We start from the raw sequence: 17,184 nt of genomic DNA, 5'->3' as shown, positions 1-17,184 counted from the left end.
GGGTTGTTGTAAGGATTAAATGAGAGAAAGCATGTAAAGTCTAGTACAGTATCTGGAACATAATTAGTACTCGATAAATCATCACTTTAAAAGAATAACAAAACACACTTTGCCCCATGGTAGACGTAGAGGGAAAGGCTGAGGAGACTGATTTGACATTATCCCTAAGAAACAGATGGAATACATTATTGCTAAAACTAATTCCTTTTGAGTGGATTTGATTAAATTAAGCTGGTATTTGGTAGGCCAAAGAATGTAGTTATGCTTCTAGTTTTGTCCAAGAACAAGAAACTACATCTTTTTTAAAAACCATTCTAAACTCCCTATAAACATACTGTCTTCTGTTAAGACTAACTCTAGTGTCCAATGTCAGTGTGTATAAGTTATATAAAAATTCTTACCAAATTAGAGATGATTTGGGGTTTCTGAGTATACTCAAATATATGCTGTGAGAGTAATAAAGCATAATTTAATATTCCACTGCAGGGACAGAACTGTCTCTTTACAGACATAACACCGCAGATATTAAATAAATAACGAAAATACCATGAGATTTTTTTCTAGCATTTTAGGCAATACACTGATGATTAGTGTTGATATAAACAATGTTTTTCAGTCATGGCAGGTGGATTAAGGGGATGTATTAGAGTTTTTTTCCCTCTCTCTTTTATTTTTCGTATTAAAATTATTTTCTCCTACTATAGTTACTGCTTTTATAATGAAAAATATTAAGTATGATTTAAGAAGAAATGACCTAGCCACTTGGTGGCAGTATGTCATGAAGATAATAGTTTATATGGCTTCATTTCAGTCCTTCGCTTAAAAATTTTGTTATTGACATATATACACTACCATGTATAAAATAGGTAACTAATGAGAACCTACTGTGTAGCACAGGGAACTCTACTCAACGATCTATGGTGACCTAAATGGGAAGGAAATCTAAAAAGAGTGGATATAGGTACAGCATATATACGTATAACTGATTCACTTTGCTGTACAGCAGAAACTAACACAACATTGTAAAGCAACTATACTCCAATACACATTAATAAAAAAAATTTGTCATTGGCTTGATTTCTTCTCTGACAGTTTTGTTTATAAACTGTCTTACTTCAGATATCTGATTCTTTGTGAAATTACCCTCTTATAATTAAGCATCTCTTTTAAATGACTTTAATCTAATTTAAATTAATACACCTGGTTGATTTGCAACTATGATAACAAAAAGACTCTAAAGGAAGATTATGTTTGTTCTCTATTAGGGCTAATAAAGCCCTAGTCAGATATGAAAATTATTTTTATGTGATGCAAATTAATAACTGACGTTTCATTGCCAAATAACCACCTGTAGTTTATACAACATAATTATATTAACCTGTATTAAAAGCCAACAGCACCATATATTATTTTTAAATAAAAATGTTAATTTTAAAATAATAAAAGTGAAAACAAAAATAATCCAGCAACGTATGCTATAAACCCATGATTTTGCAAAATTGAAAGTTGTGTTACATTTTAATGTAATATTTTTCTTAAAATTGTAAAATAATGTAGATGCAGACTCCTGCTTGGGCTCCCTGAGAATGAACATAAGCCTGTAAAATACTAATTTAGATGAATAAACCTGGCTGTTGACCACTGGGGATGGAACCACATACTTATGGAAAAAAGAGACGTAGTGAAGCATTGAGGAGCCAGAAAGAGTCTGATTTGTCACAATTCACAGTGAAACATTTCCCTCTTGCTGTGGAGAAGTGAGAATAAAAACACAGGAAAGAACTTTTGGCTTTTCTGATGTTTTCATCTTCTAAAATTCCCTACCCATTGTTCTTAGAAAACTACTCTTCAATCGAGCCTGTGTTTGCACCCAGATCAGCCTTTTTAAAACATTTCCAAAGACCCATAGGAATCTTTTTATTGGAACTCTGTGATATTTTTCTCAAAGAGAGTTGCCCTGGCCACATAGCATGTTATACAAGCCTATGATATCTCCGTAGCAGTTAAGGACACCTCAAGTTGTGATTTCTCCCTGGCCCCCAAAGTAATTCTTTTAATAGAAGAATTTGAACACTGAAATCAGAATGACTGAATAAATAGGGCTTGAGGCCCTCTTGGAGATCCACAGCTTAGAACCATTTTCAGGAATATCTTCTGTCAGCTGGGAGAATTGTGTCCTTGAAGTCACCTCTGGCAGCTTTTAATTATCAGGAGGGAGGAGGTGGGTAAGGAAACTCCAGGACTCCTATTTTTTCTTTTATAAATTTATTTATTTTATTTTATTATTATCATTATTATTTTTTTGGCTGCATTGGGTCTTCATTGAGGTGAGGTGTGCGGGCTACTTATTTGGTGGCTTCTCTTGTTGTGGAGCATGGGCTCTAGGTGCGCGGGCTTCAGTAGTTGTGGTGCACAGGCTTCAGTAGTTGTGGTGCACAGGCTTCAGTAATTGTAGTGCACAGGCTTCAGTAGTTGTGGTGCACGGGCTTAGTTGCTCCGCGGCATGTGGGATCTTCCCCAACCAGGGTTCAAACCCGTGTCCCCTGCATTGGCAGGCGGATTCTTAACCACTGAGCCACCAGGGAAGCCCATCCAGGACTCTTCTGAGTTCAGACTGAAAACAAGTTAGCTACCAAGGCAGCTGACCCCACCCTCGTCAGAAGATTTCATTAGCAGTGTTCTGACAGGCTTTATGGGTAGACAGGGCTGGCCAGGATCCTTGCCCGCAGGGAAGGAGCAGAGGGAAGTCATTAATGGCATTCCACCCTTATGTTATAACCTCAAAGTGTCTGCTAATCAAAACTGGGCTTCTTATATGAAGCCAAGAGGCTGTTCACGAACAGCATCTCTAAGACTGTGCAAAGGCAAAAGTAACACATCTTGGAGGCTCTTAAGGAAACCTAAACTTTATTGCATCATCTATTGGAAGGAATCAAGTAGAGACCAGTTGTGTCTTTTTTTCTGGCTCGGTGAATGAAATAAAGCTCCTTGGAATTTGTTGCCTAGAAGCCTCATGAAATTAGTGGACACACCTTCAAGTCTTACAAACCCTAGGTAGTTTTTATTGTCCTTTGAATGTTTCCTCCTTTAGGATTTACCCAATTTAATAAAAAGAAGAAAAGACACACACACACACACACACACACACACACACAGGTTTTTGCTTTTACTCCATCTTTCCAGCCTATTAAAGTTACTGGTTTACTTTAATCATCTCCAAACAAGTGAAGAAACTCTCTTAGGAAATTGGGTAACCTGAGTGCAAAAAGTAAAAAGCTGACACTGTTTTCTTTTTGTTCAAAAGTTCCCCAGGTCACACTGCAATCATTTCAACATGATACTCAGAATTCTGGGCTTCTAATTGCTTCCATCTTTGAAGGACACCTTACTTCTGGTAAGAAAATACTGCTTAGGTTTGTTGAGTAGTCTTTCCTAATCATCCATTTGAATGCTCCATACTGAAAAATCATGTGTCAGCCATAAGTTTCTTGACAGTAAGATATGCCACATGCTTTCCATAGGAAAATAATCGAACAAAAATCTGCTTAAAATTGAATTTAAGGATTGGTTTAGGTAGATTTTGCCAGCTTTTGCTCTGGGTTAGATACATGTTCATTTCAATTGGTGCTGGGGCTCAAGACCTCAAAAATTCTTCCTAAAAAATACCATTATTTGAGTGTCTACCATGTGCTAGGAATTTCATATACATCATCTTTTTCAATCTTCAAAATCTTTATCAATCTTCAAAACAACCTGTTGAGGTAAGTGCTATGTATCTGTTTTACAGCTGGGAAAACTGGAGCTCAGAGAGGTTGAGGAACTTGTTTGGACTAAAATTCAAATCCAATTTTCAAATCTTGAAGTCTGTGCTCTTTCTCTTATACAAATCAGCTCCCATTTTATTTGTTAGTATGACTTAGTATTTTCCATTGATAAGCATACCTAAATGTTTTAGGCATAAAAACGATATTAGATCAGGTTGTAGAGCATTTATCTCCTTGCATAGAAATCTGGCAAGAATAGTATAAAAACTTTGGCAGGTGATATTGATATTCTTTGGACTTCTGTTTATTTATTCAAAAAATATTCTATGTTGCCAGGCACATATTTTATGTGCCAGGCACTATTCTGAGTACTGGGGAATCAGCAGTGAAAAAAATGAACAAAGTCCCTGTCTTCATGGAGCTTCCATTCCAGACAGACAGGGTGGGGTGGGAGTGGGGGAAACCACAAACAAAACAAGAAAAGGAAGGTGGCAGCAAGTGTTATAAAGGGAATGAAGCAATGTAAGGGTACTCTGAATTTGTGTTGTGAATCAATTATGGGCCAAGTGCTTAGGTTCAGCACAGATCCCTAATTACAAATGCCTGCACAGACCTGCACCTTGATATTTCTGTGGGAATTGTGGAGGCTAGGAACTCATGGCTGCTCTATTAGATAGGTATTATTTTACAGAAGAGGAAACTTGAGCTTCAGCAAGTTCATTATTATGCTCTGATGTTACAGAGCTGATAAGGGGCAGCATCTAGTTTGAACCCAGGTATCTCAGGTTATTCTCTTGGTGACTCTGCTCTACTCCTCAAACCCCTTTACCTGGCCCCATGTTAACTTGGGAATTCCTCATCCTCCTCCAGGACTAATGCACAAGGATATGTGGAAGCCAGTACCTCCCGTTAGTTGCTTGAAATCCTTAGCAATAGTATTTTAGTCCTAGGAAAACACTAATTCCATGCCACACTGGCCCTGGCCCACCAGTGGCTTTAGGAGAGGGGCTGGACAGCGTGGAGACCCCCAAGTGTATGTTAGGTGCAGCTGGGGAATAACTAGGGCAGGGCCAATTCAGTGTCTGACACATGGTAAGTATCCGATAAACGTCTGCCAAAGCAAGGGAGGAAGGAGGATGGAAGGGGCCAATACCCAGCATGGCTCAGAACCAACTCCAGCATGACAAGTCATGTCCAAATTAAAGTTTACATTTGAAAATAGAAAATAGGGTTTTTCATGTACTAGGGAGAAAATGGGATGAGCCTGGTAGGTAACACATGCTGAATATAATAATTATTTAAAGATTACAGGTGATTAATTCCACTTCAAAATTCAAAAAAAGCATTGTTTTTAAAATAAAATGTCAGTGTAAGATATATGGCAATTTGGATTTCTCTCTTATAACATACATTGTTCTAAGTAGAGTGAATGTTCTTTTTCAGCAGGAAAAAATTCATGAACAATAAATTTCGAAGAATGGTGACAAGTTGTACATAACTTCTGTCTTGTACAAAAGGTTAAAAAAAAAAAAAAACTCAGGTGTGATTGTGGCCAGCTTTAGACTCTGTCGCAAGCAACTGGGAATTCTCACTCGTGTCGAACAAACCAAATGATGTTTATCACTAAACCTTTTTTATATAAAATATGCAAGCACAAGCTCAGAAAAATGTCTAATGCTGACCACATTTGCCAGAGACTCAATTCACTGACATCAGATACATGCAGCCCAATTCTCTCAAACAAAAGGTATTGTCGTGCAGTTTGGAAGGGCAGTCACTTTACAGCCCAAGGTAAAGGTTAATTTTATTTCCCCTTCCTATTTCCTTTGAGATCAATGACCTTCACTTGGAGCAGAGTAGAAAGAACAATGATTCTGGCGTCACATAGATGGAAATTATACCTAAAATTATTTTTCTTTCCTTTCAGACAATGGGCAACAAGACATTGGGCTTCTATTGGGAATGGTCTTCTTTGCCGTTATTTTATCAATTCTTTCTTTGATTGGGATATTTAACAGATCGCTCAGAACTGAGTAAGTTTTTGTACAATTTGTTTTCTCATTTAGACATATATTGGTACCATCAAAATGTAGTCAATTCTGTGATTTACTAGAAAAGTTCATCAACATTTTTCTTGAGAGAAAGACAAAACAGAAGAAACTGTTTAATGAGTACCCACCCATGCCAAACTCTTTACAAATGTCATTCATTTAATCCTTGCAAGATCCTGCCAGAAAAGCTCAGTGGCCTATTTTACAGATGACTTACACGAGGCTTAGAGAGGTTAAGTGCTCAGCCCAAGGTCACCAAACACTAAGCCAGGAGTCCAGACGCAGCTGACGTCTCAGCCCATGTTCTCTCTTTCCCTACGCAGCCTTTTCATTGTGCCCTCAAGTCTGTCTACAGTGCCTGAATTCTTCACAGTAGTTAAGTCGTAACCTACCTCAAGTTCTACCCAAGCAAATCCCCTGAATCAGTGTGAAGAGAAGTGTGGCAACGTGTGAATTCATCACTTTGATACCAATCGTGTTAGTGTTTTAGCATCCAGCCCCAATGCCCATTCCCCTTGGCCTCCTTCAGTCATTTTTTTCCAATATGGTATTAGTATAATAAAGATCAATGCCTAATTATTTTAAAATGAGACTTTGAGGGAAGCAAGGCCTTTGACACCCTAAATTTTACCAGATGCACTATTTCTAATTGGTTAATAGAGTTGTTTGATGTGGCAGTCCCCCAGTTCGTCCAGTGACGCACAAATTTAACACATGTGAATGTTCTTTGCCTAATTGGCACTGAGTTTCTATTTCTTGCCATCACTTGCTTCATGAGATAATCCTTCTTTCTTTGAAATTTATAATCAAAATGCAGTAGAGAGATTCAGAATGAGCTATTGTGAATAAAGTACACTAGTGATTTTTTTTTAATTTACGTAGGCTTTTTCCTCAAAACCTAAGCTTTTAAATTACACATTAATAAATATATCCCTGGTACCCTTGTGAGGTGAGAAAACTAATATGGAACTTTGTTTTAGGTTGTTTTAAAATATACTTGATTATAAAACCCTTTGAAATATCTTAATGTTCCAACTTGTAGTGCATAAGCATATTAATATTTGTGTTATTATCCAAAGATGTCCTAGAGAGTGTAAAATTTTAAATAACATTAAGTTTGTTATGAACTAAAAATTAACTTCCTACTGGTAACAATAAATAAGAAAATAAAACAATTCTTTGGTAATTTAATTATTTAAATAAGCATTCTTTTTAAAAAGATAAAACTAGAGATAATTCCAATATTACTATTTTACATATGAGCAGATACTGTTTTTACTATAACTTTACATTGTTTATAAAAGCCTTATTTCAGAAACAGAACTGGAAAATGGAGAGCAAAACAATTTTAAATATAATGAAAACAAGAGTGGTATCTATATATATATATACACACACACATATATATTTTTCTCACTGTATCAGTATGCTGTATAAAAACTTTTCTTCAATAGCATGAACTTACTAATTTGGTCTAATTTTAGGTATACAAAGGGAGTGTGAATTATTTAAAAAACTGAACTATAAAACATTGTATAAATATGTGTAAAGAAATTATTTTTTACCCTACAGTTCAAGGTCAAACTGGGCAAGCAAAGTCCATGCAGCTAGTTTGGTTGTTACTTAGTAAAAGTTCTTAGAGAAGCTGCATAAACAGATACAAGAGTCTGATCTGTTGTGGTGCATTGTTAACACATAATAATGTGCCAGAGATCAGTGTAGTCTCTTCGAAGCTCCCGGGACAACATTTTTGCTCAAATCAATTTTTATGTAAATGCAGAAAGTGCTTTCAACACAGTGGCAGTGCCAAGGGGTAGCTTAGGAGGAAAAGTGAGGTGTTTACAGCTTCTCACTCTTCCTTCCATCACCCGATCCCAGAGATCCGTAATAAGCACACAGCCTAAGTAAAAACTGGTGTTCTCACCATGCCACACAACTGCAAGACAACTTCCCCGGACTCCTGCTCCAACTACATAAGGAAAGTCTGGAGCCACCACTATCATCTCAACCTTATTTAGAATCATTACAATTAGAGGAGCTCAAATATTATAGTTTTATTATATGACATTCTCTTCTTTAATATTTCTCTGTGGTTATGGTCCCCTTGGAAAGTTTTACAAAATATCCCTTAGGTTTTACAAACTTTTCCACACTGACATCTCCGCTTATAATGGTTTGCCATATTTAACATGTGTATAGCTTCACTTCCTGGGTGGTTCTCCCATTTATCTTGAATCTAGTGTGAGTGTTCTGTAATGTTCCGGCTTATTAGAGACAGGCAGAGCAATAGAGAGAAGAGGAAAATCTGAAAAGATATTGAATCAACTTCCCACATAACTTTTTAAAGTAAGAGATGGAAATCTTAGTTTCTGCATCGGAAAGTTTGGTTTTAATTATGCATTCCATTCTAGTTGATTTCCTAATCTCCAAGATGATTGCCTGCACCAATCCTCAAGTAAGATGCTTATTCTTAGTCATTTTTTGTTTTTTAGAATTAAAAGAAGAATCTTATTGCTAATACCGAAGTGGCTTTATGAAGATATACCTAATATAGAAAATAGCAATGTTGTGAAAATGCTACAGGTAACTAAACACCATCAAATACAAACTAAATGGCAGCTGAAACTAAGAGTGCAGTCCAATAATTAGAGTAGAATTTCCGTTCAAATAAAGAAATATGTGTGCATATTTGCACAACTGTATAGCTTATGTAGAGATAAAATTATACATATTTCAAATCATACTTAAGAGAGATGAGAGAATGGACTAGGGGAAGAAAAAAGAGATGAAAGAGAGAAGCAATGCCATTCAAAAGAGAAGAGTGAATGGAAGATTGTAAGCCAGGTGCCAGAGCCACTTGGTGGCCAAGCAATTGGAAGGTGTCTTCAGGGACAAAAGGAAGAGGGAAGAAAATCTCAATAGATCGAGCCTCAGAGACACAAAGGGGCTTCTGTTTTACATGAGACTGCAGAAGCAGGTGGAGCCCAAGGAGGACACCACTTTGCTCCTGAGACCCAGTGGAATTCGAGAAGATGAATGTGAGGAGACTATGGCAGATGGCGTCACCAGGGGTAGGCCAGGTTTCCAGTTTAGCAAAGAATAGAAGTGTGCCCCAGGAAGACCCTGAGGCTACAGGGGACTTTGCTGGTTATGGAGGAGCTGCTGCTGATTACGGAAGAGGGGAAGTCATCTGCTATGTGTGCTCCTAAACTTTCTGGCTCTCCAGCCTGGCTGTCAAGGGGTTCAAAACTCAGTTGATGGGACAGACACATCATTCAAGCATTGCAATGCAGTGACGTAGTACAGCGACAGAGATGAGACCAAACATGATGAGAGTATAGAGGAAACATATTAAAAGACAGCAAGGAGTTGATCAGGAGAACCGGAAGACATTCAAAATAGACAGGCTACATGAGCAAAGGCACAGAGGTGAGAAGAGCATGTTGGGTGTTGCTTTGTGGAAACACTTGATGTGAGGAGTGGCTGGAATAATGTGGGAATGCAGAGTGGGATCAGATCACAGGAGGCCCTATTATGGAACTCAGACTTCATTCTGCCAATCAGTAGTTTTCAAACTTGAAAAAAAAGTTATTTTTAGCCTAGGAACCCTTTGTTCAAATGATGTGAGGAAGACAAGTATTTGTAAAACAAGAAAAAGTGGCTCGATTTGGAGATCTAGTGAGCCCGTTAACCAACTCCTTCCCTAGCTCCAGGTGGGGAGTCCTTAAGGCAACAGTTCTCAGCCTTGGTTGCATGCTAGAATCCTGATTCCCAGGCCACAACCCAGGGTCTTTGGGGGAGGGAGGGCAGGGGGAGACCCAGGCTTCAGCATTTTCCAAAGCTTCCCAAGTGATTCCACTACACAGCCCATGCTGAGAACACTGTTAAGGGGTTGAAAACTATTGCTAAAGACAGCGAGGAGTCAGTGAGGGGGTGTCCATTGGAATAGGAATGGTCCTAGGAAAGAGGAAGAATGGGAAGGTAGAGAAATGAGCATCGTGAGTTGTGGGCCAAGTGTCGAGAAGCAAGGGTCCTTGTGCTGACTTTGTAGAGGGTCTGTAACATAAGAAGTGGAATGCATCTGTGGAACGTGACAAGGAGTAGGTCACTGGTGGTCCCGGTCCAGGGGTTCAGTTAGAAGTGAATGGAAGGGGACTGAGAGTGGAGACATCTTTTGATGAGTGTAGACAAGAAGGGAAGTAAGAAAGGGGCTATGCTGACACATGATCAAATACTCTCAATACTGATGCAACGAATGTATTAACAGTAGCTCCAGAGCAGTATGGACTCAGAAGCGTGTTTGTACTAAATTGAACGGGCTTGAGAGGACTAGTATGGGGGGGGGGGAGGGAGGGGACTGATCAAGCACAACTATGAAGGGATGAGGAGGAAAGGCTCACCTGGAGCAAGAGGAGGGATCCTTGTCTCTGGATCCTTGAAGGAGAGAAAGGGTGTGGACGTGGTTGATTTTGAAGGAGGTAATGTTGCCTACACGGTGGATGGGTGGTCTGGAATAACTGAACCCACATATAGAATAAAGTACATAGTTAACAACTGACTGAAGGACAAGTACATAGTCACCAAACTACAACTAATAAATACTGTGGTCTTGATATGCATTCCACTTAGTCGTTCTGTCTTGCTCCCCCACTAGTTATCCTAGGGAACCGGGGACATTCTGTGATTCAGAGAATTGTCCCTGCCCTCACTGTGATCAGATTCTCCTCTTCTTTTACTGTCCTCACATTGGATAGTCCCTGTTGCTTTTCTATGTTCTTCACTATGGTCTGACTCCCATCCACTTCTCCACTCAGCTGCCAGCCTGAAGAGGGGAAAACACCCCCTTCCTCTCAGTTTACTATAGCAACTCTAGCTCCTTTGACTTCATCTGACCCATGACTACATGTCTGCCCTTCCCAACCCAAACCTGGCAAGTGCCTTGGGGAGGCAGAGCCGAAGAAAATTTGAATGACCCTTCACGCTGCTTTGTTCAAGGTCTTCGTCTTTGTCAAACTTCCTTCCCATTCTGGGCTCCTGGAATTAGAAATGAACCTTAGGGTTTCCTTCAGATGAGGTTTTGTTTTCTGCCCAAAGACTAAGGGGTAGTGTTCTAGTCAGTTCAAGCTGCTCCAACAGAATACCATAGACTGGGTGGCTTAAATGACAAACATCTATTTCTCACAGTCCTGGAGGCTGGGAAGTCCAAGATCAAGACACCAGCAGATCTGGTTCCTGGTGAGAGCTCTCTTGCAGATGGCTGCTTTCTGGTTGTGTCCTCACACGGCAGACAGAGAGATCAGCTCTCTCGTGTCTTTTCTTATGAGAACACTAATCCTATTCATGAGGGCTCCACCCTCATGACCTAACTACCTCCCAAAGACCCCACCTCCTAATACCATCACATTGGGGGTTAGGGCTTCAACATATGAATTTTGGAGGGACTCAAACATTCAGTCCATAGCAAGTGGCTATAATTTTGTAATTGTGTTGGGTGAGAGTTATTTGCCCTGGGAAACCAGCCATCAGCTGGAAGGCCTCGGGTCCTTTTCTTACCAGAAGAGTCATCAGGCTTTTATACAAATAAAAACTTTCTTCACCTACCCTCCTGATTGATCATCACAGACATGTCTGAATTATGAGCAGCTAGCTGCACACTTTTAGAACCACAGCACAAAGCATTTACTACAACCTTATTCTCAAATGGAAGCAAAATAGGATTCTCCACGCACTACCCCCACCCCCACAAACTTTCTTTTATTTAAGCAACAAAGTATTTTCTTGTAGAAAGGAACTATAATATTAAGAAATAGTCCAAAATTTTAAAAGGCCCTGAAATAATTTGCAAGTTAATATGAAAGAGGCTTCTTTCTCTTTAAAATTTTTAAATAAAGGCATGTGCTTACAGCATGGATTATTTTTATTACTCCTTTCCTTCAGTCTCCTCCTGGGAGAATTTAACAAACATTTGGAATGGAGCAGGATAACAAAAGACAAAAGGAGGAAATCATATGGGAAGAGAAACAATATGAAGAAAAATGAGGGGGAAAGGAAAGTTGAGGGAAAGCAAAATTCCAGTCCTTCCTCAATTATCCAGTTGGCTCCTTTAAACTTCTTTTGTAAAATAAAACAATGTCTTTTCTTTCTAGGAAAAAAGTGAGTTTATGAATAATAATTCCAGCGAACAGGTCCTATATGTTGATCCAGTGATTACAGAGATAGAAATCTTTCTCCCAGAAGAAAAACCCATGGACTACAAGAGGGAAAAGAATACAGGATCCCTGGAGACAAACGACAGCCTGCAAAAGTCACTACTCACCAACACTACAGTTGTATACATTCCTGATCTCAACACTGGGTATAAACCCCAGATTTCAAATTTTCTCACTGGGGGAAACCATCTCAGCAATAATGAAACAGCTTCCTCAACTCTGGAACCACCAGCTGATTGCTTAAACCTGGGAAAGAATGCCAGGTTTAAAAAATATCCTAATTTTTCTTTCTCTGTCTCAAGTATGAATTCGCTAAGCAACACACTACTTCTTGAAGAATTAAGCCTCATTTTAAATCAAGGAGAATGCAGTCCTCCAGACATGCAAAACCCTGTAGAGGGGGAAACCACCATGCTTTTGGAAAATACATCACCAAATGAAACTATTCCAGAACAGACCCTGCTGCCTGATGAATTCGTCACCTGTTTGGGGAGCATGAACGAGGCGTTACCGTCTATAAATTCTTATTTTCCACAAAATATTTTGGAAAGCCACTTCAACAGGATTACACTCTTAGAAAAGTAGAGCTGTGTAGTCAAAAGCTGCCTTGCAATTTGAAGATGGCTCTCTCCCTCGACACAAATTTAATTCTGCCCTATTTTTTTTTAATTGGAGAATTAAGATCCAAAGATGGAACATAATTCATGGCCACAAAAGCAGCAACAATATTAGGGACGCCTCCTATATTTTAGAAGATGTATCAACTATATCTTTTTAAATTTTCCTCATTACAAGGCACAAAACAGATCTCTCTTTTGTATGAAGGATAAATAATACAAAATATGTGGTAGTGAAATAAATGCTGAAAATCGTTCTTTGAAATCGAGATATTAGTATTCGCTTACAAGAGGAAAAGCAAGTTTAATTTTCATTTTATTACTTAGTGTTCTCTCGAGTAGATAAAAATACAGCCCACAGACAACAAAATAGGTAAGGGATGGAAACAGAGGAACAATTAATTGCATGTTTACTGTGTTGGGTTTTTGCCCTACTACTTTCTATTCAGATGTTAAGAATTTGATCTTCCTTATTTTGATTTTGGACTGAGAGAGTTGTAAAACAGTGATGTGTGGAAATCATTAGATAGTTGTCTTCATTCCAGTTCAGAGTGATGGCATTGTTCTCCTGTGATGTAGTTGGTGTATTAATTACACTGTAGTAGACTTATTGAGGTAGAAGATGCAGGATCAACAAGGTGTAATTATTTCTTTTATATTAGATATCTGTCAGAAAATTATTGTTAAACCAGGTATTTTTCCAAATCTAGGATGGCAATGCTTGCCACACCTGTCACTGCCCCATATCCTAGGTCTCCTGTAAACATCTCCAACTCACCACCATGTGCCTTTCTGCTGAGCCCTAAGGTGGCCTCAGAATCCTCTCAACACAGTGCTCCCGATGGCCGCAGTCAATAAGGGCTGGGACTGGAGATGAACTCTATCTGCCAACCAGGTCAATATTGGAAGTGGGTGATCTTAAAAATATAAAATGCATATTTTAATTGAGAAATGGTACCCAGCAGACTTCTCTATTATGATTAATTTTTACATCAGGGGGAACTTTTTTCTAGTGATCAGAACAATTTGAAAATTGAATAGCTTACACATTGAGTTTCTCTTCTAACAGTTGTCAGCAATAATTTATATTCAGATTAAATAGTTTTATTTTAGCAAACAAAGCAGTTAATCAAAAAAGGACCGGTTGTTAGCACATGAGCAAGCTATTTTGTTTTGTTTTGGCTTTTGAAAAAAAAAAAAAAAACCACAAAAGCAGTTTTGTTGTCATTAAATGTCCCCATGAGGAGGATGACCACACATCCTGGTTTATCCTGGTTTTTGTCTGTTGTCCCAGTGTTGATTATGGCCAGTGTGCCTTTTCCCTCTCAGAAACATCCCTTTGGATGATAAATCATTTGGTCACTCTGTCTATGAAGACTGTTTAATGTCCAACATATAAATAATTTATCACAATTCATCTCTTTTTTTTTGCCTTGATGGTCCTCTTTACTTTATATCATTTACTAAAGCCATTGTACTCCAAAATGAACATACAATTAGTGTAAAAAATGTATCTCCTGCTGTGAAATTCTATTCTGTTTACCCTAAAATATGTATATATTTGTTGTACTTCACATATTCTGAAAGGTGTATGTTTTAAATCACTAATGAAATGCTAATATTAAATATCTTGACTTGTAAATGATCATATGCCTTTGTGTTATTCCTTATCCAATGGGAGAATATAATGAAGCAAAGAGGCAGGTAGTATTTGAGATAGAAATAACAAAAGACCAAGATGAATCTTTGATGTTTACCAATCTGCTGAAGACATCTGTTAACAAGTGAAAAATATTTTCATAGTGTATTTCAGTATAATTGTAACCTGCCACACATCAAAAAAGCTTTTGTCAAGCTTATAGGATTGCAGCATTATTTGATCTTCTGTGTGTGCTTTCAATGCAGTCAGTGCTTCCTTTAGAACATCTCCTTCTTGTCCCCCTGGAGCAGGAAGGGGGCTGCTTTCTTTTCCTATAGTGTCCTCCTCACACCCACATCACATTAAGAATGGAGGAGACACTTCTAGTTCCATCCATGCCATTGGCCCTTGTTGGTCCCAACGGACTAAAATTTGAGGCTATACCTATAAACAAAGCAATATGCTTGCCATTGCCCCAACTCAGAGAAAATTTCAACTGCTTCATCACAATGCAACCTTGGTAAACGGCAAAGGGTTTTCTTTCTATGATTCTTTTTTTAAATAAAGTTATCTATTTTATTTATTTTTCGCTGCATTGGGTCTTCGCTGCTGTGCGCGGGCTTTCTCTAGTTGCTGTGAGCAGGGGCTACTCTTTGTTGTGGTGCGCCTCATCATCCTGGCTGCTCTTGTTGCAGAGCATGGGCTCTAGGTGCGTGGGCTTCAGTAGTTGTGGCATGCGGGCTCAGTAGTTGTGGCTTGTGGGCTCTAGAGTGCAGACTCAGTAGTTGTGGTGCACGAACTTAGTTGCTCCACGGCATGTGGGATCTTCCTGGACCAGGGCTCAAACCCATGTTCCCTGCATTGGCAGGCAGATTCTTAACCACTGTGCCACCAGGGAAGCCCATCTTTCTATGATTCTTTATTCAACAAGTATTCAATGAAGTGCTGAATGCCCCTACTATGTGTAAGGCACTTTGAACCAATATAGATGTTAACAAAACCAGCCAAGTCCTTGCAGCCTTAGAGCTATCTGCAAGAAGCAGATAGCACATGGAACCAAATCACTGCCCTTCAGGGAGCTTTTGGTGGGGAAGAGGGTGAGGATAGGAGATGGAGAGAGGCAGAAAAAAATAAAGAAGAAAAATGCCAGATAGGGCTTCCCTGGTAGCACAGTGGTTGAGGGTCCGCCTGCCAATGCAGGAGACACGGGTTCAAGTCCTGGTCCGGGAGGATCCCACATGCCGCGGAGCAACTAAGCCCGTGGGCCACAACTACTGAAGCCCAAGTGCCCTGGAGCCCGTGCTCTGCAACAAGAGAGGCCACCGCAATGAGAAGCCTGCGCACCACAACAAAGAGTAGCCCCCACTAGCCGCAACTAGAGAAAGCCCATGCGTAGCGACGAAGATCCAATGCAGCCAAAAATAAATAAATAAATTTCTTTAAAAAAAAAAAAGCCAGATAATGAGTGCCATGTAGAGAGGTAAAATGGGATAATGTGATAGAGAAGGACTTGGTGGCCACTTTGAGCTGGGCAGTCAGGGAAGGTCTCTCCCAGGAGGGGACATTGCAATCTGAATCACAGGTAGGAGCTGCACGTGAGAATCAGCTTGCCACTGATAAGTCCCTTTTATAGAAGAATTCTCCAGAGCTAATGTCTCTACTTCTTTCCCTCCTGGACAAGTTGCCCCTAACCCCAGACCTCTGCCACCTGTCCCTTCCTCAGTCAGAATTTTCTGTAGCTTTAGGGGACAACTTTGTATCTTTTCATCTTTCCATCTAGCCCTTGGGCTTATTATTAACTTTCTTTCTCTGAGTCTCACAATCTTTCTAAGTTGCTGCTTCCTAAATGAATGTGTCATACTTATTGGTGTGGGTTACGGAGAAGGAGGAAGAAAGAGAGAAAAAGCCCCTCGAGACACCATTGAGAGGAAAGAAGGGGAGAGAAATATAAAGAAAGAAAGGTAGATTAATATGCAGTGATGCTGAAGCAAAATGGAACACCTTGGTTCTGGACAATACTGAAGCTGATTAAGGGACATCCAATTTCCTCCTGTTCTTGAATCTTCTTTGCCTCCTACCTCTTTTCTTACATAGAAGCAATATGGGGAGGAAAAATTGAAGTACAATTTGGGGGTATCTTCTTGGTTTGTGTGTGTGTTTTACCCTTTTTTAAATTAGGAATTTGTTTTTGCCAGAGTTAGAAATAATATTGATGCTATAAGAGGGCTTTAGAGTTTTAGCATGCAGTTTTTGGGTAACATGGGTTGCTGTTTGGCCCTCCTGGTTCAGTCAGAAGGTGTTCCCAGCTTCTTTTCTTTCCTTCTACTTTCAGTCCCTTTGACATAGAGGCAGAACATGACTATGGCATAGGGCAGAGGTTTTCAAAAATAAATTTTAGCAACTGATCCCCTTTCTCCAAATGAAATCTGTTGCAGAAGCCCCAAATATAAAACAAGTGAAAGCAAATATTCTGTTGAAACAGAGGGTGACGTTCATGCTTGTCCCTGCTACCCCTCCTCTGTAGCTGCTGCTGAAGCAGCCTATGCATCCATGCATAGGCTTGCGTATGAAAATCCAAGGCTGGGGAATTTCTAGTTCACACCTGGGTGATCCGGGTCCTAGCCCAGCCTTGAGAAGCCTGGACCTCAGGATTGCACTAAACTCCCCATCTCAGCCACAAGGTTGCCACCAGGCAAAGGGGACCAGAACTCCCTCGAACCTCCCTGCACTCTGAATGACTTTGTAAAAAGCTTTCTCTCGGAGACTACTAATAGAGGTGGTACTATATGCAATAATTAACTTGTTTCTTTCCAGTTACTTCATCATAAATGTCTGGGTTTTGTTCAAGTTTATGTTCTTTTTGTGATTACTAAGAATAAAATATTGTGTTGTGAATATAATTAG

The 17,184-nt window shown here is 39.4% G+C and overlaps 1 protein-coding gene across 1 annotated transcript in view; it reads left to right on the top strand.

The window, feature by feature from the left end:
* The window catches only part of IL23R (interleukin 23 receptor), a 51,944-nt gene extending 39,335 nt beyond the window's left edge, over nt 1–12,609 (top strand). Inside the window, exons 7-10 of the mRNA XM_061186467.1 lie at nt 3,305–3,394; nt 5,692–5,797; nt 8,308–8,398; nt 11,962–12,609. Coding sequence (XP_061042450.1) covers nt 3,305–3,394; nt 5,692–5,797; nt 8,308–8,398; nt 11,962–12,609 — 935 coding nt within the window. The remainder of the gene's footprint in view (nt 1–3,304; nt 3,395–5,691; nt 5,798–8,307; nt 8,399–11,961) is intronic.
* The last annotated feature ends 4,575 nt before the right edge of the window (nt 12,610–17,184 follow it).

Source organism: Eubalaena glacialis, chromosome 3, assembly GCF_028564815.1.
Source record: "Eubalaena glacialis isolate mEubGla1 chromosome 3, mEubGla1.1.hap2.+ XY, whole genome shotgun sequence".
In the NCBI taxonomy this organism is placed as follows: Eukaryota; Metazoa; Chordata; class Mammalia; order Artiodactyla; family Balaenidae; genus Eubalaena; species Eubalaena glacialis.
Note: the sequence above shows the minus strand (reverse complement) of the source record. Positions and strands in the feature narration are given on the sequence as shown.